Source organism: Diadema setosum, chromosome 11 (assembly GCF_964275005.1).
Source record: "Diadema setosum chromosome 11, eeDiaSeto1, whole genome shotgun sequence".
Taxonomy (NCBI): Eukaryota; Metazoa; Echinodermata; class Echinoidea; order Diadematoida; family Diadematidae; genus Diadema; species Diadema setosum.
Genome location: NC_092695.1, coordinates 39,223,416 through 39,250,605, shown reverse-complemented (window position 1 = coordinate 39,250,605; position 27,190 = coordinate 39,223,416). Strand labels below are relative to the sequence as shown.

Here is a 27,190-nt window from a genome sequence, read left to right as displayed (position 1 = left end):
TTTCACCAAGCTGTGCAAACACACCAACATCGCTAGATCGCACACTACCCCCTACCATCCAGAGGGAAACGGCCAGGTTGAGCGATTTAATCGCACCCTCCTGAGCATGCTTCGCACACTGACGGAGACAGAAAAATCCCACTGGAAAGACCATGTCAACAAGGTAGTACATGCATACAATTGCACGCGTCATTCCGCAACAGGATACTCACCTTTCTTCCTGTTGTATGGGAGGTCACCACGCCTCCCAATTGACCTTGCATTTGGCTTGCAGAACGAGGAGGATGCGCAGGCCCCGAGGGACCATGAGGAGTACACAGAGAAGTGGAAGGAGCAGATGACTGAAGCATACGAGCTAGCCAGGAGGAAGACAGCAGTCGCCGCGGAACAGGGGAAGATACAGTATGATAAGAGAGTACGCAGCACTGTCCTCCACCCAGGAGATCGTGTCCTGGTGAAAAAGCTGGCCAGCTCTGGCGGTCCAGGCAAGCTAAGAAGGTTCTGGGAAGATGACGTTTACAGGGTAATCTCTCAGAAAGATGACTTGCCTGTCTACGAGGTCAAACCAGAGAAAGGAGTAGGTCGCACAAGAGTGCTTCATAGAAATCATCTGTTGCCCTGTAACCACTTGGAACCCACCATCCCAGTCACCCCAAACCCACCAACACAATCAAAACGGAGACCCAGCAGAAGCCCGAAACCCCGACAAAGACTGACAGACGACCACATACAACCCCTGGAGGACAGTGATTCGGATGACTCAGAGAGCGAGTACTACCTAGAGTTTGCCAGACGTCAAAACTCAGGACAATGCAGCCCTGGAGTCAGTTCAGAACCAGAAGAAAGGGTAGACGACAATGAAGAACCTCATCAATTACCACAGGACGATACGCCCAATCTGATTGATGAAGATGTTCAGGGAGACCCCACAGATATGGGACAATGTCAGAATCACACTGACGACGAACAAGAGAATACTGTCCCTCCAGTAAGCGAACAACCCCGCCCTACCCGACAACGTAGACCACCACAAGTCTTAAGCTATGACACCTTGGGTACACCAGCTACACAAGAGCAGACAATCGGTGCAATACCAGCTCTCCAAACTCCGTTGGCATACCAGAACAACGAGCACTTCAACTCTGCAGTTCCAATACCTCCATTCTCCTTCCCAAACCAATACCTTAACATGCAACCTTTCCCATACCAATCTTTCCCCCACCTTTCTGTACACCCGGCAGCCAGTTTCCCGACATCGCAGTGGACCCAGGATCCCAGGAGCCAGGCCTATGGTCAACATACCGCTTACCCACCCTGGACGAGACTGCCACCCCAGCATGCTGAGACGATGGACTGGACACACAAGTAAAGGACCGATGACGAACATATAGTAGAATAATTGAAACATTATTGTGTATTTATAGGAAAATGTATTGTTAAAGCGAATTGTCAAAACGACGAAACGAAGAGGTGATTACCAAAATCAGAGTATAAGTATAAACCACTGCGCAGTGTGGAGAAAGAGTATAGCCAGATTTTCAATAGGAGAGAAGGCAGATTAGAAGTTAAATACTTGCAAGTTTCCTCTACGTTAAGTACACAGTGTAAAAGGAAACGGGAGGAAACAGATCTGCAAAAGCCCTAGAAAATATTTTTGTGTAATCACGGCTATTTCGATGACATGTACTATGCTATATAGGTTGAGGTATTCGGAGAAAATTGTACGATTTATGTTGAATTTTAAGTATCAACAGGGAACGCGCGCCCTGGTGACTTTGTTCAATGCCAGCTTCAGTATTGTGGAGTAATGCTGATGATGGAGTGCAGTATTAAAGCTGCATCGAATACTCTCTTTAAACTCCCTGTCATCAGATGGTCTAAGTCGTAAATTGTTTGAAGTGCTAGATGATGGGTTTGTAGCCATGTATGTGATCCAGAGTTTTGTAAATAGAACATCACTGAGAACACACATCAAATGGAATAGAGGATATTTTTGTATATGTGGAAATGTCGGGGACGACATTTGTTTTAGGAGGGGAAGGTGTAAAGGCCCCAAGAAAATAGACCCCCCCTAAATTTTTTGGAAGTTTCTAGATACATGCATTTGTATAAATAGGGAAATTTACCCTCACAAGTTTATTTTCACCCACCCCTGAAATCAGAGTGGAGTTTACCCAGTCTCTTCAATTTCTAAGAAAAATGCCTTCATCACGATGGATGTGGTTTTGAGCCCCACACTTTCATCCCTGCATCCATAGTGACTAGACGTGGCATTTTCCTTTCCTTCAGTACACAGTTTTTAAACACCCCTTGCCACATCGGGACGGGTGTAACATATGGATAGATGGATAGAAAGATGAATTAACTGATAGTAAGATAGGTAGATTGAGAGATAAACAATACACAGGCAAGAAAGAGATAAGTATACGGATAGATGGATGGAAAGATGAATTAACTGATAGTAAGATAGGTAGATTGAGAGATAAACAATGCACAGGCAAGAAAGAGATAAGTATATGGATAGATGGATAGAAAGATGAATTAACTGATAGTAAGATAGGTAGATTGAGAGATAAACAATGCACAGACAAGAAAGAGATAAGTATATGGATAGATGGATAGAAAGATGAATTAACTGACAGTAAGATAGGTAGATTGAGAGATAAACAATGCACAGGCAAGAAAGAGATAAGTATATGGATAGATGGATAGAAAGATGAATTAACTGATAGTAAGATAGGTAGATTGAGAGATAAACAATGCACAGACAAGAAAGAGATAAGTATATGGATAGATGGATAGAAAGATGAATTAACTGATAGTAAGATAGGTAGATTGAGAGATAACCATGTAGAGAGATAGAGCAGGGGAAGACTGAGATTTACACCAGATTTGTTAGGTTCCATGTTTGGGTGATCACAACACTAACTTAGTTAAAAGTGGTCATTCCAAGAAAAGTTTTTCTAACTTGACCTACATTTTCACATTAAGTCCATTGACCTTTAACTTGGAAGTTGGATCATATCCACTTTTACTTTGCTCAAATATTCCACATTTTACTAGAAAATTTATGTCGAACTAACATTATTATCCTACATTTCAAGCATGAGATACAGATAAAAAAATTTTGATTTTTGTAATTGTTGTTGCAAGTCCAATGACTTCTAACCATAGATTTCAGACTTTCAGTATTGCTGCTTTTAAAAGTCTCTTTTCAGATCTACCCTCCTGCCAGATAAATAAATATTTTACATTTCTAACAGAAGTTCTTCTCAGAGTAAGCACATTTTTTTTTTTAAGGATGACCTTTGACCTCTAACTTTACAGGAATACTACCTGAAAATATCAACAATCAGTGTGTATCCCTAATTCCACTGGTCACCTATGATCAATATGGGGGGGGGGGGGATTTAAAACAGTTTGCTATCTAGATTGTCTTCCTACCTCATACAATGCCTTCATTTTGGTCATAACGGAGTCCTGCCAGGGTGGAAAGTTCTTGGCGACAAAGATGGTACCATGAGTTGGTTTCTGTGCTGGTGCTCCTTTCTACATGGACAAAGAAAAAGGAAGGAATGAAGATAATAACACATCAACCCAAACATATAAAATAAAGAAATCATATTCTGCAAATGTTATAGTGAAAAGAATACATACTGTAAAACATTATATATTCGCTGCAGGCAATTTTCACGAATTGCAGATGACAGCCTTTTTTGCGACATGAAATTTTCATGAATTGCCACTGGCATTCAAAGCATATAGTGTAGAAAAGAACTTTTGTATGCATTATAATTTCATGAATCTTGGCACTCCCGAAATTCACGAAATTAAAATGTGCGCGAACATTCCTTGTTTTACGGTAGATACCTGTCATGACTGCTGCAGGCCTGATCACATGACCTGATCATATGACCACTGTGATTACTAGATTGCACAATAAGTTGTACATATTGTAATAATATTCACCAGTTCAATATCCCACTATTTTTAGACAGCCAAAATTTTGCACACTCTCTCTATCCACCTTCAATTTCATGCCCAGGTTTGTCCTCCTACCTTTTTGGACTGACTCATGCTCTTGACCCTCAGACGAAGTTCATGGGCCGTGTCCATGAGGTACTCAGATGACCGCACCAGGACTTCATCCACTTTACCTGCCTCAGGCCACTTGGCTCTCATCAACAGGTCCTCCTGTTGGGAAGAGATGTCATCATTAGAGAATAGAGACTTGTGATGTCATTAGTACTGATGATGATATTGGTACTTCTATATGTTCTTCTTTCCATCACGGCAAATCATTATAGTCTGTTGTTGGTTTATTTTTAAATTCCAGATATGGCAGTCCTGTCTTAGAAAAGCTACGAGATCAACATGTGATGCAGTCACCCTTCCACGAATAAGCAAAATCTGGACAAAGAAATTTTGTACCAATAGCAAATCAAGACAGACTAAATATCAGGAATGTCTATGCGAATCAGAAGTACATGAATCATTAGTAGATTAACTAAAGGTATATATATATACAAGATAATAACCCTGAATGAGAGAAATAAGAAATAAATATGCTGAGGAGCATATCTTAAATATTTTATTTATGAAATACAAAATGCATATATCTGAGAGTAAATGCTGACCTTTCCAATAAGGGACCAGATGTGTTCACAGAGATGAGGACAGAATGGAGCTAATAGCAGAGTTTGGATCTCAATGAACCTCAGGATTAGATCTCGATGCACGCCCTCTGTTGACAGCTCTCTGTACTTGTCCCTCATGGCCTGAAAATAGCAAGCAACCATTACATCAATGTTCCAAGGGGTTGTGATATACCTGAAGTTTTCTTGAAAAAAAAATTCATCAAGATTTTCTATAAATACTCATAGACTTTTAATCTTTCTTACCCCAGCAAATATGACTTCAGGGGAGACATGGCCAAATCATATTTTCATTATCCTAAAAGTGCTGTGACCTAGTTATTGATAAAAAATCTTGTGTCTTGTTCTGTTTGTATATAAACATTCTAAAACAAAGTCAGACTGAAAAAAAGTCTTCAAGCCAGCCTCAAATACTTCTTTGATAATTCATTTAAGTTCAGGTATTGAACAATGTGTTTAACTCTTTATGTGCCATGGCGCAAAGCCCCTGTGTGCCACATTATTCAGAGATAGCAACTTGAGTCCTGCTTTGGGAAGACATTCTGTTTTTCAAATCTATTTAACTTTCATAGATTTTTCTTATCCTGGGCATATAATGAGCAGAGATGTAGAAAAAAGGCCAAGCATTGCTTTGATGTAAATTCCTTTGACAAATCTGTGATTGGTTTTCTTTCAAATGACTGGTAGCTACATCATTGTAAAGGCACGACTTTTGCACACAAAACAGTCACAGACAAGTAGAATTTACTCGCAAATCCAGTTGGACACACTACTTGATAGTCATTCACCACATAAAATGCAAGCTCCATGCAACAGGAATGGAATCACGAGATATGTTTTTATTTGACTGTGGTACTAGTATTTGGCAATTTATAGATCTGTTTGGGCGGGTTTGTGCATTTGAGCAGAATATGCGAAGTTGGCATGCCGTCAACTGAGTCGGACGTGCAAACGTGGAACATAACGAGTAAAAGAAATTGTCCCATTTCTTCAGAATACACTGAAGCTTTCTTCAAAACACAATGGAACATGCTGTAGACACATTCATATTAACAACTCTTGACTAGATCAACACTCCTCTTCATTTCACGAAAACCCCTTGTCTCAAAGAAATGCTAATATGATATCAAATTAATATATTGCACATTCAATTCTAAAAATAACAGAATAATATTTTTGTCATAATTCCAACTTTCATTGCAACATCTGTGACATCTATTACCATGACTTTCAAGAACTTCTGTAGACTGATGTATAATAGTTACTAGTCTGTCCAATTACTCTACATCATTTACAGTGAAGGGTCTAATTTCTGAAATAGAGGCTGACAAGACATACTTTGTTTAACATAAATCTATGATGAGTGTACTGACTTATGTAAGCTCAATGCACACAAAAAGGAAACTCTGAAACTAGCATGTCCTGAATCCTGTACCTGGAACTCATAGAAGCCTGTCCTGAGGGCCTCCTTGAACATCATCCTCTCAAAGTGCTTGTCCGTCTCAACGATGGCCTGGTTGATCTCGCTGGCGAAGACACGGTCGTTGAAAGTGTCACACGGTCCCGAACGCAACAAGTCTTTCCTCTCCAGAGTCTCCCGTACCCACTCCAGGAAGTTGTAGAGGCGCAGGATCCCAGACTCGGCCACCGCATCCTGGAAGTTAGCGTCCTCCACAGGGGAATCCCCAGCATCAGCCAGAGCAAACCGCATCCCTGTGTGGGGTGTGTGCAGAAAAACATTAGAACATGTCCCAAAGGTAGAATTCTACACAAACAAACATATTCCCACTTTTAAAAAAAAAAAGGAATTTGCACATGCACGTTACTAGAACTCATTAGTTTGGTGTGTCTATTATCAAAAGAAAAAAAGAAAGAAACATACACGAACAGACACGAACAGGCATTCCAAAAACTACATTTGTACATATGCTCTAAGTGCATTGAATCAAGCAGACAAAAAGAGTCAACTCTCACCATCAGCTGAGAAAGTGTTGATAGCTTCTGAGAGAGTGAGGAAGTTCCCTGTTGATTTAGACATCTTCTCATTGTTCAGCAACAAGTGACCATTGCAGCGCACTCCCTTGGGCCATCTTGGGGAGAAAAATATATATCGGAATACCTAAATGAGCACATCCGTACATTAACAGAATACTTCCAGAGCAGTTCTTACACATTGCAACAAGACATGGAATACAATGCTGGAGCAATTTAAGTATGTCTTTTGTAAGTATACTACGATCCTACACATATATACAACCTAGTAAATGTATTTCACTCATCAATTAATAATTTTCCTGCATCGTGACAGGTATACATGTTCTCTATTATGATTACTTAACCCTAATCAGGCTGGGGGGGGGGGGCGGAATCCGCCCCCCCTTGACGTTTCGCGCAATATCTTCGCAGCGCGATAAGCTCCCGCCGCAATGTTTCATGACTTTTTTCTTTCAAGTATCGCACAACTTTTGAGACCAAAATTGTTGCGCCCGCGCGTACCGTTTTTGACGCGACGCCCGTTCGAAAAAAATTTGTCAACCCCAAAATTGCTCCAAAACGTGATTATGTGTACAAATCCAATGCAAATTGTGTTTTTTCAATTAATTCACATAAAAATTCATATCTTGACTTAGAATGGACGAAATTAATTTATTTTAGCATAATAAAGCTTCGAAAAATGTCTGTGACAAATTTTGGCCAAAAAACAAACAAAAACAAAAGGTCAAAAAACAAAGAAATACATAAGAAATTAAAAAACAATCAAATACATAAGAAATTAATTTCGATACAGATTTTTTTTTATCCTATGTCTTAGGAGAATGATACAAGAAACATTTTAAAAAAGAAATTAGCTTAATTAGAGCATTAATAAGTGATTTAGAGCCCAAAACTGATTTTATGCATAAATTACAATAATTAATTAATATAAAATATAAGAAAAATTTTTCGGAGAAAGCAACCATACATTTTGATAGTATACGTCGCGGGCGTCACGTGTGCCGATTTTCGGCGCGATCACGCGTTCCATTGGCGAGATCTGAAGGGGGGCGGAATCCCCCCCCCCCCAGTTATAGCATAGCCAAAAAAGCCCAGCCTGATTAGGGTTAAAGCAATGACACCTACCCTGTGAAACTTCTCAGAGTATGTTTCAAAAATATCTGGTACAGACCTCTGACAAGGCTATGTTCCATGGTGAAATGCTAACCATGCAGTTCAGGAAACATAAGTACACCACAGTTTGTACTCCTGAGTCTAGCACGTTTCACTCTGTCAGAGCACTTCGTTCTCGAATGGATACAATCCACCTGCAACTATGACTACATTGAATAAAGGATTGCGTGACACTTGCTACCATTTCATCACACATGATGGGACTACTGAGAACTGTTTTTCCTCTACTGGCCACATGTGATGAATTCTTGCAGCTTGTCAGGCACCCTTACAAGGCAACAGATTAAACTTACAAACTTTCACATTCATGGAGAACTGATTTTCCAGCTTTGCACAAGAGCTATGAATGCTCAGAGATTGCAAGGTACACTTTATCCGTTGAGGACGAGTCCCGAGTATACTAGGGCAGGTGTCTATGGGAAATGCGTGTTGTAGCAAAATCAGCCCGTCTTTAATGGGTTAGCACTGTAAAAGATCAAACAACATGATTCTCTGCATCATGCAAAACTGATGCCAATTTTTATTTGAATGTTCACTAAATATGAATCTATACAGATCGCAGGCAAACTAGCTTTGCACTAGATCATATTGCAGTACTTATATTGTCACTGAATACTAATTTTTTAGTATTGTACATTATCAAAAAGTGTTTGGAGGTTGAAGAGCGCCCTCACAGTGCCCTCAACCAGCCACATCACCCTACCTGTTCTCTTCCTCCGGCCAAACTGCAGTGTGGCAGTAGAGCCAGTAGGTCAGGTGATTGGGAATCAGGTCCTTGCCAGAGACTCGCAGGTCAGCACCATACCAGTACTGGAACTCATGCCGTAGCCGGTCCAGACTGGTCTTTGGGATCCCAGTGGATGCAGGGAATGGGCTCTCTGTGAAGAAGATGTAGTTCCACACCTCTGGTGTCATCTGATCCGCTCTACAAAATTAATAGAAGACATGATTATTAATGATGATAACAATAATAGTTGTTTCTTATATGCTTATTCTCCACCACATCAAGCTGCTCAGAGCATTTTACACTGTATACTACATTCTGTTGAGAGCATTACACCTACATAACATACATTAAGTACCTCTAAAATGTTTCTTGCTTTTTTAGCCAAATTCTGACAGGTCTAGCAATTTTTTTTTTTGCAAGATGACCTCATGCGGCTGGGTTTAAACATTTGGCGTTTATATTGTCTTCTTAATGAATGCGTCTGTTGGACCCATGTCAATCAATTATTTTATTCTATAATTACAGACACACTAAGAGAAAATCAGTGGGTAAAGTGGGTAAAGACTAACAAACAAAATATTGCAGAAAAGCATTGTCACTCACAAGAAAAATTAGACGAATTACCATGGCTATATCAACACCATATAAAAAAGGGAAAGTTTCAAACATGTCTTAGACTACATCACCAGCTGCCTCACCCTGGAAATATACTCACACAGGACTTATCATTGATATGCTCCTTATATAAAGACAAACTACAATCAGTAAGATATGTATTGATAGATAGATAAATAGAATAGATAGATAGACAGATAAATAGATAGATAGGCAGATAGATAGATAGACAGACAGACAGAGAGACAGATAGATAGATAGATAGACAGATAGATAGATTGATTGATTGATAAACAGATAGATAAAAGATATTGTGGGGGGAGAACAAAGGGAGGAAATGAGAACTGAAATAGAATGGAGGAAAAGTCAAGATGATTACCTGATGTGGAGTGGGCTGGGGCCTTGTCCGTTGAACACCCCACCCTGTAGCAGGTGGCAGACAGTGTAGAAGGCCATGTAGATGGTGGAGTCCGACAGGGATTCAATCAGGTAATGCTCATCCCAAGGCATCCTGGATCCTGGTTACCGGGGGCAACCATAAAGCAGAGACAAAATTAGATTCATAGGGGGGGGGGGGGGGAAGAAGGGTATCATCCTCTTTTATAGGTGTCTTACATTGAAAACATTTTGACAGTAGAATCAGCTTCAACGTAGATGTTTTTTGATACTCCAGAGGGGAAGGGACCCAGAACAAAGAGAATACCACAATGTGAAATGGACTGACAAATCTATACAAATTAAATCAAATTGAACTAAACACAGGATATCATTTTAGAGGTCAGGTGTTTACATGAAAGCATGTAATAGCACTCACCCAGTCCATAAGATCTTGAACATGCATGCTCATGCATCCAGTCCAAGGTGGCAATGAAGTTCTGGCGAGTCTCGTCAGAGTACCTGCAGATCAAAAGTATAAAGCAAAAATTGAAGAGAAATAATACAAGCAATAATTGTAATAATATCTTGATATCGATATCACCTAAATCCTGATACAGTAAACAAATTCACAAGCATCCATGTATGCTAGGAATAAGTTTCCAAAGTGAAATGAAAACCAGCTCAAGTGAGCTGATAAACATTGTCATTTGTTCTGTTATGTTTTCTTAGTTGTCAAATACATTCATACAATCATCTATTACATCATTAATCCCTTACGTTTCCATGGCAGCGAGGGCTTTGTCTGCCTGAGCACGCCAGTGGGAGTGCCGTAGTCCAGATACCACTGGTCACACAGTGCCACCACGCACTCGTCTGCTGACCTTGACATAACCTTTTTTTCTGGCTCAAAGTAGAGGACGGCCAAACCTTCCCCAACCATCTTCATCTTAACATCCTTCTTGACATCTTTGACCTTCTTCCCTTTGAACTCTCCGACAATCAGAACCTGACGGAAAAGGATGGGAATGAATGACAGCAGATAGAAATCATTTCACAAACCTCACAACACCGATGAAAGTTCAAAGAATAGAGCAACTGCATAAAATATTAACAGACTAGAAATGTCGCTATGGCGACTGATGCCTCCGCCATAATGCATGATTCTCCCAATAGGCGTATAGTAAAATGTCTTCACAATGTGTGATCCATGACAGTTTCACATAACTGGCAAAATATTGAAATGACAGGTTTGTCAGAAATGTCTTGAACTGGGTTTGCTATAATTTTCTAAGAGTGCAGGTACACATATTTGGGGAATTTTGGGAAAGTTTATGCAATGAGTAATTTCCAAGGTACGAAGAAAGAGTGTGATGACAGTATAAATAGATTTTTTTTTTTTTGGGGGGGGGGCATTGAAACCTGGCCTTTGACCCTTAACCTTTGACCTTCTGGCTGGAATTTCCCGGAGAATCTCCATTAGGTAATGCATGTATTAAGTTTTGAAACTAATAATGCAAGCATTGCATATACTAGTATATGATGGAAATAGTAAAATTTTGAGGAGTTGACCTGGACCTTTGACCCCCTGACTATTGACCCATGACCCCTAAATTCCCTAGATAATCCCTGCCAGACAGTACATGCATATGTACCAAGTTCACGAAGATACATTGAAGCATTTGAGAGAAAAGTAATATTGCAACATTTTCACCTAACCTTTGACCTTTTGACCTTTGACCTTATGACATGAAACTCTCTCTGGAGAATCTTTACGCAGTAGTACATGTCCACACCAAGTTTCAAGAAAATACCTTCGGGCATTGCATAGATATGGGGGAAATTGCAACATTTGTAGCATTTGACCTTGACCTTTTGACCTTTGACCTCTTGCCAATGTCACTAAAATCTACTCAACTAAATTGTCCCATCATACATCATCCTTGGACCAAGTTTGGTGAAAGCTGCTTCATCCAGTTTTGAGTTATCACGTAAACAGATAAATTTTAGGATTTGACCTTGATCTTTGACCTTTGACCTCTGTCCGATTTCACTGGAAAACTAATCCAGTAATTGTCCCATCATACATCATCCTCCAACACAGTTTGGTGAAATTTGCTCCATCCAGTCTTGAGTTATCGCGTAAAAGGATACTATTTCATGATTTGACCTTGACCTTTGACCTTTGACCTTCAGCCGATTTCACCCAAAATCTAATCAAATAATTGCCCCATCATACTTCATACTTGGACCAAGTTTGGTAAAATTCCCAGTAAATATTACTCAAGTTATCGTGTAAACGAAAGCAGACGGATGGATGTACGGACGTACGTAGACGTACGTACAGACGTACGACGTATGGACGTACGTACGGACGGACGGACGGACAACCCGAAAACATAATGCCTCCGGCACCACTTCGTGGCGGAGGCATAAAAACAACAGCCTCCAGACTTACTCCCAGTTAATCATATTCTTTATTCAACTAAAGAACAATCCTGCACAACACAGAATAGTATATTTCACAGCTATCAGACTCCTCCCCCTCCCCCCACAAAGACAACAACAACAACAACAACTGCATTTCCTACTGAGGTCAATTTGGAAGTCTTTTAAAAACACAATGAGCATGTGCAACACTCCTTTTTGTATTGAATTAAGATCAGGTTTTTCATTGGTATCATCAAACTTCCAAAGGCTGCAAATCAATGGCTACGTATTGACAGCCTATGGCAACTAAAGCATCTGTTGACACTAGAATGCCCATGATAAAATCTGACAACCATCATCCTTTTGAGCTATTGCCAATTACACATACACACACACAAAAAAAGAGTCACAAAAGCCTGGTTTGTGCTAGACTCACCCCGTCATTAAAACCCTTGAGGTAGACCTTCTTCCTTGGCTTCCTGCAGCTTGTCTCTGTCATTCTGACTCTTGATCTTGAACTCATCACAGGCCTTGATGGCCGACAGGTTGCCATAGTCTGGCACCTCAATGATTGGGACCGGCTCGTATGGCAGAACCATCTCATCCTTGACGCCGTATTTCTCACGGAAATCCTGTGAAACAAATCCATCATGTTATCATTATTGCCTTTTTCTTCAAAATATATTTGCAGTCATATTGCATGATGTATATCTATTCATTAAAGCCCACTTTAATGAAATAAAACTCACAACTTACTCTGATTTCTTCCCCTGGATCACTGACCAGTTGGTCTTCTCCCACTAGATCTTTGACAATCTGTTTTGTGGTTTGTTTGTTTTTTGCCCCTACTTGTCCATCTCGGCTTCTTGCCCCTACTTGTCCATCTCGGCTTCTTGCCCCTACTTGTTCATCTCGGCTTCTTGCCCCTAGATCTCAAACTGGTTGGTTTTATTACACTTACCTTCTTCTTCTTCAGGTCTCTGAGTGCAGCATAATCATCTGGAGAGTCGGAGGGGACGCTGGTGACCACACCCGTTCCTTTGTCCTCCTTGATGGTCATCATGGGCAGGGTGTAGATGACATCAAAAGATGTCAGGGGTGCATTGAGGGCCACGCCCATGATATCCTTTTGAGAGAGAGCAAGGGGATGAGTTTAAATGTTAAAAAGGTATCCAAAGTCAAGAAAAAAAACACCTGACAGAGATACACAGAGACAGAGAGAAATGATACTCCTACAAGATGTAGATAATTGATATCTTACCTGTCCAGTCAGTTCTGCCACTATGTCCACTTCACCATTGGCTGTGGTCATACCCTGGTAGGAGGCATTCCTCGCTGCCCGACGTGTGCTGACAAAAATCTCCCCCGAAGCAGTCCGGTAGGCGATGTACGGCATGTTTGGCCGCACCCAACAGTTGGTCTGACCATACATGGTCTCTGACGCAGAGTGGCAGCCACCAAGAACACGTCCTTGTCCTCCACTGACCTAAGGGGTTAAAGGTCAGATGTTAAAGATTCATTTGTGGCAGTCAACCCAGCAATGTCAGCTGCTAGAATTCTGTCCACTTTCTAAATCTCACATGACTGATTCAGAAGTCTCTTATAGAAACTCTAAATTTTTGGACAAGATTTTTCTTTTGTAAGTGCATTTCACAGAGTGTCTTGTTTGTATAATTCATTGCTCAAAATGTCACTCCTACACACATGCTCATACACTTACACACACACATGCACAGACACACATAGACCCATAAATCTTTACAAAGTAATAACTTCTCCACAAAATGACCCGAGTGCTTACGAGCATTGCAAGGAATGCTAACAACTCTCATATATACATATAAGTGAATGAATGACTACGGAAATGCCCCATGACATTTACAAGGCTGGGGGGAATGAAGAACAGAAAGACTCAACTTTTTCAAATTCATGACACTCTTCCATCGAGATGTTTTCATTGCAACTAATTGACAAATTGCCATACATCAACGTAAATACATTGATGTAGGGCGATTTGTTAATCAGATGCAAAGACTCAACTTTATTTTCAAAAAGCAACAGTAAGCATATAAGAGTGCTTTGTAAGACAGTTAAAGGGGATGGCTAGTAACTGATCAGTGGGAATCAGTGGGATTGCTGGGGGATGATTGTTCCAATCCTTGTGGGATTCATTTAAGAGTACATCATATATCTATTCTTGCGTGAAAATTATTTGCTTCAGAATGGTCTCATATTCAAGTAATATGCAGTTTTAATGTTTCCAGGTTAGCATGCCTGTACAGTGATGGGGCGATCGTTAACGGGCTCGTTATGGATCGCCCCGTCACTGTACAGGCATGCTAACATGGAAACATTAAACTGCACATTACCTGAATATGAGACCATTCTGAAGCAAATAATTTTCAAACAACAATAGATATATAATGTACTCTTATATGGATCCCACAAGGATTGGAACAATCATCCCCAGCATTCCCACTGATTCCCATTGATCAGTTACTAGCCATCCCCTTTAAGTTATTGCTGTAAATCTTTTGTGAATGAGGGAGGAAAAGCAAGAATGAGATTGAAATTCATGTAATGAAACAAACATTTACTTCAATTTTCCTGGGTATGGTTTTTTCATCTTCATCTTGATCAAGGTGTACTCCTGCGGACCAACTCCCTCACCAGACTGCCTGTCATGGTCCATACAAGGCTGGCCGTCCTTGGGTGAGTAGATTGTATGACGCTTGCCAAACTTGACCTTCTGTCGCTTCTTGAGCAACAGGAACTGCCAACGCACGAAGGCGTCGTAGTAAGGGTTGGCATCGGTGGTGATGAATGTTCGACGCCAATCGACCTAATGATTGAATACACCCACAAAAACATGTGAAGGGACAGGATGACACTGAGAAACCTTGAAGCCCATCTGGGAGACTATGAGCAGGGATCACAAGAGTATTGTATACACAGTACATTTCACCAGTTGACTGATTCACACGAAATGAACTGCTTGTGGAATGATTGCCTCTTGTTACACACATGTGCTGCATCCAAGGTGAAAAATCACCAACTTTCTCCTAAAAGGAGATAAAACGTTCTTCTCAATCTGTCATTGTCATTCTTGATCTCGAATTCAACCACTGTCAAAATGATTTTACAAGTTCCAATTTGTAAAATATATTATATTTGCAAAACATACTAAATGTAAACTCCCCCACACAAATAACTGATGATTCTCAGGAAGTACGGAGGAAGGGGAAGGGAGAAACAGGTTGGATGACATTGACCAGAAAACACATGAAGGAAGGACATCTTTGTGAAGGGATAAAAATCACATAAAACGAGAGTATACATGTAATGCATATCAGGGCAATTACCCCCCCCCCCCCCCCCCCCCGGTAAATACTGGTTAGTGATAAGGTTAGAGTAAAGATTAGGGGTAGGTTTAGGGATAGAGTTTGGGTTCAGGATTAGGATTAGGTTCAGGATTAGGATTAGGATAAGAGTTAGGGAAAGGGTCCAGGGTAATTGCCTACGGGGTAATTATGACTGAAGTGAAGTAATAAAAGACGTTGGTCAGGGGGAAGGGATGGGTGACAATGACTGACCTTACAGCCCATACGGGAGATGTCCTTCTTAGCCAAGGGTGGGAAGTAATCAAGCCAGTAAGCTGCGTCAGCAAACTTGGGGATTTCTGCTGCAGGGATACCCATACTGGCCATAATCTGCCACTGGTACTTCACTCCTCCGGTCTTGGCCAGGTGCTTGCTCTTTGGGAAACGAGAAACAATAAAATAATGAAATCAGACAACACTAAAAGGGCAAATACTGGTCTACTACTATTCTGAATTGATCTGGAATGCTAGGATAGTGTTTCATGGTCCGCTCACTGCTAAAGTAGCCATCTCTTACAGTGTGAGTTCTATGCTTTCAGATCAAAGATATTTGTCTTTCTTTCTCTGTCTTTCTATGACATGATGTGCCTGGTTGAGCATGATAGGCATACTTGTATTACATGCCAGCAAGGCCATTAAATTCCTGTAAAAATTGTTTGCATTCAACCATTGGCCAACTCATACATCCTGACAACTCACACCATGAGAGATAAAGTAGATTTAAAATTTCTGTGTTACGCAAAAAGGTGGCCCTAATAAGCTACACCTGTCACAAATGCACACACAAGTAGTTATGTACATGTATCAAGGCTGTATGCATGGTTGTTTTAATGTGTATGTACACAGGTGGACCAGAATAATGGAGAACATTCTATATGATATAGATATAGTACATACAGGCTGACCAGATCAGTGGAGAATTTTCTACATGGTATACAATGTAGCTACAGTACATGTATGCATGTGACAGGAAATACATTATAGCTCACTCAATCTAGAATGATTTAACCCATTCCAGAAAATTCTAGGAAGTGCTGGCTGAGTGAGGCACTGCCCTTGTAACCCAATGTGATTGGTAGTTAATTTTGGCAATGATGTTATGCACATATTAGGCAGTGAGTCATCCAGGATTCCTGGAATTTGGACTTGCTAGTATGTTCAGGTATGTAGCCCCAGGTTGGAGAAAATTACAGAATGTACTAGAAAGGGGTGAATGGATAGTATATAAGCCGGAGAAATTCTGCAGTAGGCAGAGTACCCAACACCTCTGCTCTGAGAGTTACGTCACTTCTGGCTCTGAAGCGACTTGTTATAGTCAGTCCTGTGTTACCTGCTGACCTGTTACGTTTGTGGAGATAAGGCCTGGGAGACATTTTGCCTGCAGAGAATTAATTTGCCTACATTGGAGATAGACTCCATATTTTAGTGTCAACGGACATTATTACGGCAAAGCTGTGATGGGCTGGATTCCTTGCTGGACATTATAAAGTGAATCATCATTCAACGCATCAACTGGACGTGGTCGTCATAACATTTGGATTCTGCCCGTTTCCTGTGGATTCTGCACGTTTCGCTGTGGACGTATATCTTGGATTTTTACCCCGGATTAATAACGTGGATTAACGCAACCTGTGCCTCTGGAGTTACGTCGGAGGAATCATTCATCGGCACGTCAAGGATTATTCATTTGTGCACCGAACATCGCATTTGGACCTTTTCAATTAAAGGATTACCTGATTTCAGATTCGTGTAAGTGAATCCACTACTGATTTATGATTGTTTTATTGATCATTATTGTACTGATGTGAAAACCGATTACGAGGCTGTACCCACAATATCACTGTTAATAAACCGCCTGAACATTAGTTGATTGTTTCTTTTGTGCGATCATTCTCAGAGTGATTTTGGTCGTAACACACCACATAAGTACCTAAATAACCACAACATTTGATTGCTACATGTTTCACACAACCACACATTGAGAGCTCTGCGGAAGTCCACATATACACAAGATTTTCCTGGCTGCTGCACATTATATTCATGATAAAACTTTGTACACAGGGAAATGTGTAAAATACTCCCAAAAACTCTGTGCAGATTATTATTGCATACCTACTCTCGCATACATGGAATTAACAGCCAAAATGACAATTTAATTCACGGTTATCAAATTTGTCAATCTCTTCATGCCTCCGTGGCAACACACTCCTCGTATCATCTTTACATCATCATCATCTTACCTGGCACTTTATGAATATTGGTAGTGCCCCCCCCCCCACTCTTTTTAATTCATCTTCCACTGCACAATGACTCCACCTGCTACAGCTGCCATGAGAGAGGTGGAAACAACCTGTGCCCTTCTCACTACTCAAAACATCATTGTGTATAATTACCTTCTTGCCCTTAGCCTTGTCCTTGCCAACAACATCTCCCTTCTCGACAGGAGCTGAATTTTCCTCCTCTGGCTCAGGAGGGAATGAAGGGGGACAGCCAAACTCCGTCATCTCTCTCTTCAGCTTGTCAGCGCATGCCTGCAGAAAGATAACATCAAATCTACTTCATCAACAGCAAAATCCCTTTTCCATTGATTAAACTACCACCAAAAAGGATCTCATTGTTGTGTCCCAGCAAAACTTCATGTCTAAGTGTGTGTTACATCACAAACATTGACTTGGGAAAAGTTGGCTTCTTTTCTTGAATGAGTGATTCCCTGTAATTTCAACTCCTCCACAAGAGGTTGACTTTAAAAGCAAAACAGCCTCGCAGCAGACTTCCATCTGAAACACAAAAAGTTACATGCATCTACAGTTTGTTATATTCAATGAAAGAATATGTGCTTTAGGGTGACGATATGCCAACAATAAGGATATCAGTGTGTGACTCAAGTACAATTGTCATAAGAAAATTAGTTCTATATGATATACTTTCAATCAGGATAAACAAAGCATAAAACTAAAGAAATTTCCTGCTTTACACTTAAACTCCAAAAGTACAATAACTACTTCCATGACAGTGACAACAAAACAATAATTTTTGTGATGGGTTTGTGGAGGAAAGAAAGAGAATCTGATGTTATTGTTTATCAGTTATTGTGTATTATCATGCTATCCCATCTAGTAGATGCAAAATATTCTGTCCCTCGGATAGGACATAAAATGGAAGTCCTATGTGAGAGAGAGAGAGAGCGTAACAACTCATGCACGTAAAAGATTCCGCTTCATTCATCTATCACAAAGAGCATGGAGCATAACCCACTGACATGGTCCACCCCAAGTACATACAACTGGACCCCATGGAAGACCAGCCAGAGCAGCTGAATATAGGCTATCCAGCCATCTTTTGTCAGATGGAAAATGTAAACAAACAAACAACAAATCATAAGCATACCTTGATTGGCATTCCTGTACAGTGAAGTCCAAATGGCCACAGACATCTCTTGCCCTTCATGCGCTGATAACCAACAGCAAACTATGTATATGGGGAAAAGCAGTCAAACACAAAATGTACTTGCCGGACATTGAGGAGCTCTTCAAAAGGTAACTCTTCCTTCATGGCCAAGCTTATTCACATAATGTCAGCATACTCACACAAAATGTCATGCTTTCAAGAATATTTATATTCAAATATTTCATTCAATTAATTCTGAAGAATGTAAAAAATTGTCATTGTATACTTCTTGTTACCTACTCTATAAACATTTCCTAAATACTTAAACTTCACATATAAAAAAAAAAAATACTTTAAAACTGCTGTGTATTTGTGAGCAAAAAAAAATCTTACAACCGCCATCTCAAAAGTTACGGACTTAATGAGAGCATAAAATTCAACTTGGAACAGACAGTGAATCACATATATTAGGAGGGGCAATCAAATCAAGTCTTTCATTTGACTATGTCATACAAAATTTCTTCTGTTTGCAACATTTGTTTGCTTTTTACTTTCACTACATTCCTTCAATGTACAGTATATTCTGTAATTTCAAAATGAAAAAAAAAAAAAAATCAATAGTATAATATTCTTTACCTCAGCCTTTGAGAAGGTAAAAGTATGACCCAGGTGGAGACGTCCATTCATGTACGGGTATGGGAAGGTCACCATGTACTTGTCCTTTCTAACAACACACAAAAAAAAAGAAAAAAAAAAAGAGGTGTAGCCTTGGAGCAACAAAAACTGCACAATAATAATAATAATAATAATAAAATCCATAGCCAAACTAGTGATCATAACCATCATTGTCATCAGTAACATCTCTATTTCAGATAAATTTACTTTCACTACCAAAAAGGTGTGTCAGTGGATTCAAATTTGGTCTGCACTTATCCATTCTATCTTCTTCCCTATAAAGCTCCTTTCAACACTTATTCTGAGATAAAGACAAGATTAAGTTACATATTTCTCTTTTGTTCTCCTTCTTGTCCTTCTTCTAGTGGCATTCCCAATGCAATTCCTGGACTTTTATTAACTGCATGTCATTATGCAGTGTGAGTCTCTGCAGAGGTATAAATGCTAAAGATGTGGCCACATTCAAGTCTATAAACTGTGCATGAGTCCTTTCCTTTTCTGTTTTTTGTTTTTTTTTCATCTGAAGTCAGTACTCAATGTTTTCCAGTGATGAGATAGGTAAATGTTTGCATGAATGCCTAAAAATCTCTTAGGACAATATCTGCAGCAGCTTTGATAAAAAATAATAATTTCCACTAATCTGATTATCCACTCATTGCCACTATCTAAGAGTTCTTTAATGCCCCAATTTCTTATCTGTTATTATTATTACCTCCGCCAAGGGAGGAGGTTATGTTTTCGTTACCGTTGGTTTGTTGGTTTGTTAGTTTGTTTGTTTGTTTGTCCATGTGCAAAATAACTCAAAAAGTAGTATATGGATTTGGATGAAACTTACAGGAAAGGATGAGCATGACACAAGTAACAGATGGTTAAATTTTGGTAGTGATCCGAGAATTTTTGATATTTTGGCAGGTAGGGTCAATGAACTTGGGAGTTCAAGCTGCGCATTTTTGAGGTTTTCATACGTGCACTAAAGCGTGTGCTCCACTTTCTGCTAGAGAGAGACGCACCGTGCAGCTGAGAGTTTATGACTTAACAAAGGCTTCTTTATTGGGAAATCGGGCGATTTCTCAGCATATGTATGCCTATGGGTGGAAATCACTGATCTCTATGGAAGAGCCCAAAGAGCTTTTTCCCAGGGGTGGAGAGGAGAAAAATCTCTTTGGGAAGAGCAAGATCATCTGTGGAAAGTAGCTGCTTGGCGGAGGTCTGCACTCTCGGAGTGCCTTTCTAGTTTGTTTGTTTGTTTGTTTGTTTGTTTGTTTGTTTGTTTGTTTGTTTTTTTTTTTTTGGGGGGGGGGGGGGTCCACATGCAATGAAGATTGAGCTAGCAATGCACTTCAACAGACCACAAACTTCAAAGCTATTTTGAAGTGGGTTATGAACATCCGAAGTTAATGATTACATAAAATTTACAGCATTGAAAATATAAATATAATTCTAAAGTCATGAATCTACTCTTAAAAAAACAAAAAATTAAAAAATTAAAAAAAATTCAATACATTCAATAGTTCAATCTGATACCTCTGTATTGGTTTTTGTGATCTAAGGCAACAAATAAAACACACAGAGACACACATATGTGAGTACTATTCTCCTACAAAACAAACACAAACAAACAAACAAAGAACAAAGAAAGAAGAAATCAAACAACAAAACAAACTAAGAAAGAAAGAAAGAAAGAAAGAAAGAAAGAAAGAAGAAAAAAACAAACTCCAGAACCCTTACCCAGGTCCTGGTCCCTTGGCATCTTTTGGAGCATCCTCCTCAAATATCTTCTGCTCATTCCAAATCTTCTGCACCTTCGCCTCAATGTCCTGCAGGGTCTTGACCTTATAGGTTCCCTTGCGTTTTGTTTCCACTGATTCAGTCATTTTGTCTGCAGTACAATTGTAATCCATTCACACACATATAGTTTGAAAAGATATACTGAATTAAACAGCAAATTTTAATGACTTCAGTAGTGTACTACCAGGTACCACTGATACCAGCATACCAACTAAATATATGACAACCAACCACATTTGATCTGTATCAAACACTTTCCAATGACTCCCTCATCCATGGCCTCAAAGGTCAAATGGCAACAAAACAAATTATAGACTTTACTTTACACATGTACACACCTTCTTGATTTTGTACACCTCATCTCCTCAACATCCAGCTTTCTGGAGGTACTAGTAGATCTGCCGACTCCTTCCAGGCACCAGGCCAGGCCAGGTTACAGTAGGTAACCCCGGTGCAGGGTGCTGTAACCAGTAACACTAACAGCGTCCCAAGGACTTGTATGCAATTTAGTGAAGTAATCAAGTGCACTGCGATGCTTGCAATTCAGTAAACAACTCATCATTCAAAACGACACTTGGATTCGCAACGAAAAGTCACATGTTGTAATACCATATTGTTGAATATTTAATATAGGCAACTATGTATCCTGGCCTCACCATTAGTCATTATCAAACAGCCCGAACGCTTCATATAACCAGGGAGGTCCACCTCCCTGATATAACTGTGTGAAGGAGTGCTCCGGAGTTACAGGTTAGGATACCACCCACACATAACAGATGTTACTAGACTACCAGCTAGGCCAAGCTCTGTTCGAGAGTTCCTTATGTCCCCCCCCCCCCCCCCTAGTTTGCAGGCACAAACCCTTGTTGGTCGTAAAGGAGTCTGCGCCAAGACTACTACATGCACCACTTTGGCACTGTCCCATAGGCCCTGTGTTGAAGCAGGGAGGTGGAAGAAAGATGGAGATGGCACTCTGAGAGCTTCCCTCAGAGAAAAAATCAAGTGGTCTTACACCGATTAACGTCTTGAAATCCAACCCTCATTCTGTGATAAATATGTCAAAATCTGGCCTTATCGGTCCACCCATCACCCTCCGGCGCACTAGAGTGACGCAACATGATCTCCTTTCCAGGCCTTCCATAAACACACGCTCGTAAAAATCGGGCTTTGAAGCGATGCGTGGCACCGACAATATGACGTCATATTCAAAATTTTGGCAGTCTATTACATTCAGTGAAAGACGACCCCCTTCGAAAGCTACAACTTATGGCTCAAGAATTGGGTAGCGTGGTATGTCTATACCTTTCGCTGGTTCAGCAGACTGTGCTGAGGAGATTGCCGTTTGAACCAGCGAAATCGGTACACAAACAACGGAGTTACTGAGCAGTAAGTTTTGTGCGCTAGAGATGTCATCATATTGTTTCTGTATCGATTATGAGAAATCCCGCACATTTCCGCAATTTTTTTATAGTTAGAGAGGTAGGCCTGACCTTGATCTTCAAAATGATATAAGTTACATGAGCGTGTTCGGGCGTGTTTTCAAACAGTTCGAGTGTAAAAGTAGTGCTTCATAGAGACCGAGGCGGGTTTTTTTTTCGTCTGCACCCGAGCGAGCTGGGGCTTTTCAGCGTACTCGTCGAGTTGTTGTAGGGCCGCCGCGTAGGCGTCGGGACAGCGTTCGTTGCCGTTGTTTCGGTGAATTTGAGTTACTAGTAAATACATATTGGAATGGAAAGTTGAGTGTTAAAAAGTGTAAATTAGACATATCAGCCTTGATTATAATAATTTTCCGTAGAGAATTAAAGATGATATCTATAAAAGCCTAGATGTATGATGCTGTAAGTATATTTTAGGGGGAAAAACAGAGCTTAGTATACAGTGTTTCGCCTCACTCTCCCTCGATCATTCATCGGTAAATACCGGTAATCGGCTTGACTCTACCCCATGCTTACGTTACAAAAAATTGAATTAAAAAGTAGTAGAGTACACCTCTGGAGCTAGTAGAATCTAACGTTTAACAGTGGTTAGATTCTAGTTTGTGAAATACTAGAGTCTACTAGCTAGGACTAACGTTAGGTATGCTTTTGCTAGGCAGCGTACCCGAGGTGACGCTGCGCTATTAAACAGTGTCCCGAGCCTTGCCCTTGCCTTGGCCTCCTATTTCCAAGCCAAGGCCCAACTAACTTTCTGAGTTTCAGTTTCAATTGCAAATCAAATTTCGTTAAGTTGCTGTGTCAATGTGATTTTGAATTTGCTAAAAGCAATTCCTCCTCAACAAACTCGTCTCCGTCAAAATCACGATCGCCAGATCCACCACCACTGCTTACACCACTGCTTTACAGAATACACGAGTTCTGTGCTTACACCGTAGGACGCCATTTTATTCCCCGACCACAATGCATTTCGCGTCGTGATTTCCGCCACAAGATTTACGACTTGCAGTGTGCCGAGCGTGAGTAATGGGATTACGGGAGGGGGAAAAAAACGCTGTCGGGGCCACGCATGACTTCAAAGGAAACTCAGAAGAGCACACTCCATCTTTCTTCCACCTCCCTGGTTGAAGCTTCTGGGAGAGGCTGCAGTGTAGTGGTGCGTGTATTAGTCTTGGCGCATGCAGACTCCTATACGACCAACAAGGGTTTGTGCCTGCAAACTACCCCCCCCCCCCCGTGTTTGATATGTACCCCCCGCTATGCGCTAAAAATAAAATTGTGTGATAACAGCTCTAGGTTCCCATTCTAAAAGAGCTAAGAGGGCGATATTTTGATGGGAGTTGAGTAAAAAATGGGGCGTCGTATTTTTGGGGGGATCATCACTAAAACTTAAAAGAAAAAAAAAACGTTGAAAAATGTTTTCTCTCCTCTCACATGTCTCCCTTCTTCTCGAGCGAACATGGTGTCCCATCAAATATACAAGCACATGGGACTACACTTCAGGAGCACTTGGCATTACATGGCCCGTACAGCTGTATTACTACATCACAGGGCTTTATAGCGCTAGAACAGTTTGACCAGTATTTAAAGAATACTCATGCAAAAATCTTAAAAGTCCATACTTCACCTTGAGCTCTCCACGAATCAGCTAAACACTGTGTTCTTGCCACGCACTACAGCACTACTTCAGCTAGCGGGCGACAACGCTTGTTGTACACGTCTCTAACTAGCTAGCGCAAAGCAAGCGCTCATGGATATTCACACGCGTACACATGTCATTGCATTGGAGTTTCATCAGATCAATGCCGCAAGCCCAATCCGGCGTGACTCTCGTTCTCGCTGGTTCCACATGTGTGACGTTGAATGGGAGGAGTGCACCTCACACAGCCCAAATTTCAGGATGTGCTGTTAAACCCACAAATGTACATGTGCCACAGCGGCCGGGGGGCTGCGATCGAGTCTTTTGCACAAACTCCAGCTTCCGCCATTTCAGCATAATCAAAAGATGAGATCGAAAGAATACTACATTATTATTATTAAAGAAAATATGAACATCTATAAATGAAATATATTGCATGTTTCAATAGCGTTAGATTTATAAATTGCAGTCTTCAATTCATGCAGGGCCCAGATATCGCGTTGTAAATTCTCCGGTACTTTATTTTCACCACTTGAAACCAGGAGGTCCCCCTTAGAAAGGCCATTTATTATTATCATTCTCACAAATATGTGATTTCACTGTAAATATTATCATGTTTTGCCATCTATTGGCATTGATGATATTTATAGCATATTCGATGTTTGAATTTCTTCTTTATGCCCCCATGATATCGAGGGACCACTATAACTAGGCGTATACAGAAATATATCATAGGCCCTATAAATACCTAATTCATTCCCATTGTCATTGCCATTGTACCTTCTGCGATGCATCATGGGGGCGGGGAGGGGGTGGAGTGGGCTTGAACTTACAATAAATGCATGAAACTGGTGATCCAATATCAAAAAAAAAAAATCGTGTACTATTGGTTCCTAGATCCTTCGTTGTGGTAGTTTTTTTCACGCAGATGTTTTTTTTTTTTTTTTTTTTTTTTTTGGACACATTGCAGAATTATTTTTGAGGCGGAAGGGTGATGAATGGGCATCATTAAAGCATGTATATTGGTATACTAAGGAACATAAAGACTGAACGTTGGATTCAAGCCGATTCTAATGCGGATTTCATCCCGTCACTTCCTCATCTATTGTCCATAATACAAAAAGCTGTCTCATTTACATCTAGGTACATTTTTTATTTATTTTTTTTTTTTTTTAGTGACGTAGGCTATACCTCGCCATTGCTGCATGGACGATGTATATTTCTTCCAGGCTATTATAACGTTACTGTTCTCTGAAAAATCAGCTCAACAAGTTGACTCTACAAAACGACTGAATTCACATTTATTTACATTAGAGATATCATCGAAACAGGTCAAATACTATAGTATGTATATATATATATATATATATATATATATATATATATATATATATATATATATATGTATATATATATATGTATGTGTGTGTGTGTGTGTGTGTGTGTGCGTGTGTCTGTGTGTGGTTTGGTGTTAATATGTGAAGCTTAGGGGAACATGGAAGCATGGCAAGAAAGTCCAAAAAATTAAAGGAGGGAATAATATGTGCATGGCGAGGAGAGATTCCAGAAAGACTTTGAAAGTTGATAAAGCGATTTGATTTTTAAAAAATCAGATGAACGTAGACTTTTAAGTTAAAAAACGGAAGATATGATTCTGTTTGAAGAATGGAAGCTAGCAGTCGTCAATTGGAGCTGACTGGTACTTTCAGACTTTGTCTGTTCAGATGACAATTAAACAGAATTTGAGTTGTGACTGGAGAATCCGGAGTTTCATGTAATAATGGCTCATGGAATAAAATGAACAGTGTATTAAGAGTGTTTTTTTTTTCTTTTTCTTTTTTGGTTCTGATTGAGTGAAATTAATGTAATAGGAGTTTTTGTTTTTGACGTTTAAAAAAAATTATGTTAACTTAAGTGGAAAATTAATTAAGAAATGCAGTTGAAGGGCATATGTACATCTATTTTTTACGATTAAAATATTTGATAGAGAGGAAGGAAAGGTAAAGTGGATGAATGTTATGTATAGAGGGCATTGGTTCAAGCCCCCTGGGTCTTTTGGAATAGAATATAAAGACATTGCATGTTGCATGGTGTTAATAGGTTAAGCTTAGGGGAACATGGAAGCATGGCAAGAAAGAAAAAATTAAAGGAAGGAATAATGATTATGTGCATGGCGAGGAGAGATTTCAGAAAGACGTTTAAAGTTAATAAAGTGGTTTATTTATTAAATCAGAGGAACGTAGATATATATATAAATTCTGTCTGGAGAATGGAGACGAAAAGTCAAATGGAACTGATCTGTGTTTTCAGACTTTGTCTGTTCAGACGATAATGGAAACAGAATTTGAGTTGTGATTGGAGAATCCGAAGTTTCATGATAATGGCTCATGGAATACAAGGACCAGTGTATTAAGAGTGCTGCTTTTTCTTTCTTTTTTTTTTGTAACGGTTGAGTGGAACTAATGTAATGGAGAATTTTTTTCGTTATATAATAATGAAAATGGTAGATGGAAAATGAATTGAGACATGCATTTGAAGGGCATATGTGTATTTACTCTTCAAGATCCAACTACCGGTATTTGATAGAGAGTAAGAGAAGGTAAAATGGATAAATTTTATGTATAGAGGGCAATTATTTTAAGCCACCTGTACTGGCAAAAGGAAAGGAATCGTGGGTTTTTTTTATCCATGTTATTCGAAGTTGGTTTTAACTTGATGGATTTTCAACCGAATCTTTCGGACTTAGAATAGGCGCCTCGGAAGGATTTAGAATAGGCAGCCTCGAAAGATGGGCGGCATGTCTAATTTTGCATACGTTGATTTTCATTTCTAATTTGCAGCTTGATTTTTCATACACTCCAAGTGGCCGACAAGGTTGGGTCTGCTTGGTAATTCTTGATTTATACAGTTTGGGTTTT

At 40.0% G+C, this 27,190-nt stretch overlaps 1 protein-coding gene across 1 annotated transcript in view; it reads right to left on the bottom strand.

The window, feature by feature from the left end:
• The window catches only part of LOC140235266 (leucine--tRNA ligase, cytoplasmic-like), a 40,540-nt gene extending 16,185 nt beyond the window's left edge, over positions 1-24,355 (bottom strand). Inside the window, 22 exon segments of the mRNA XM_072315298.1 lie at positions 3,445-3,549; positions 4,060-4,194; positions 4,638-4,778; positions 6,091-6,368; positions 6,630-6,745; positions 8,527-8,748; positions 9,545-9,683; positions 9,980-10,062; positions 10,321-10,363; positions 10,366-10,549; positions 12,407-12,436; positions 12,438-12,602; positions 12,932-13,096; positions 13,232-13,410; positions 13,413-13,456; positions 14,568-14,812; positions 15,564-15,725; positions 17,744-17,881; positions 18,738-18,818; positions 19,374-19,461; positions 21,141-21,291; positions 24,261-24,355. Coding sequence (XP_072171399.1) covers positions 3,445-3,549; positions 4,060-4,194; positions 4,638-4,778; positions 6,091-6,368; positions 6,630-6,745; positions 8,527-8,748; positions 9,545-9,683; positions 9,980-10,062; positions 10,321-10,363; positions 10,366-10,549; positions 12,407-12,436; positions 12,438-12,602; positions 12,932-13,096; positions 13,232-13,410; positions 13,413-13,456; positions 14,568-14,812; positions 15,564-15,725; positions 17,744-17,881; positions 18,738-18,818; positions 19,374-19,461; positions 21,141-21,286 — 2,889 coding nt within the window. The 5' untranslated portion in view covers positions 21,287-21,291; positions 24,261-24,355.
• Positions 24,356-27,190: the final 2,835 nt, after the last annotated feature.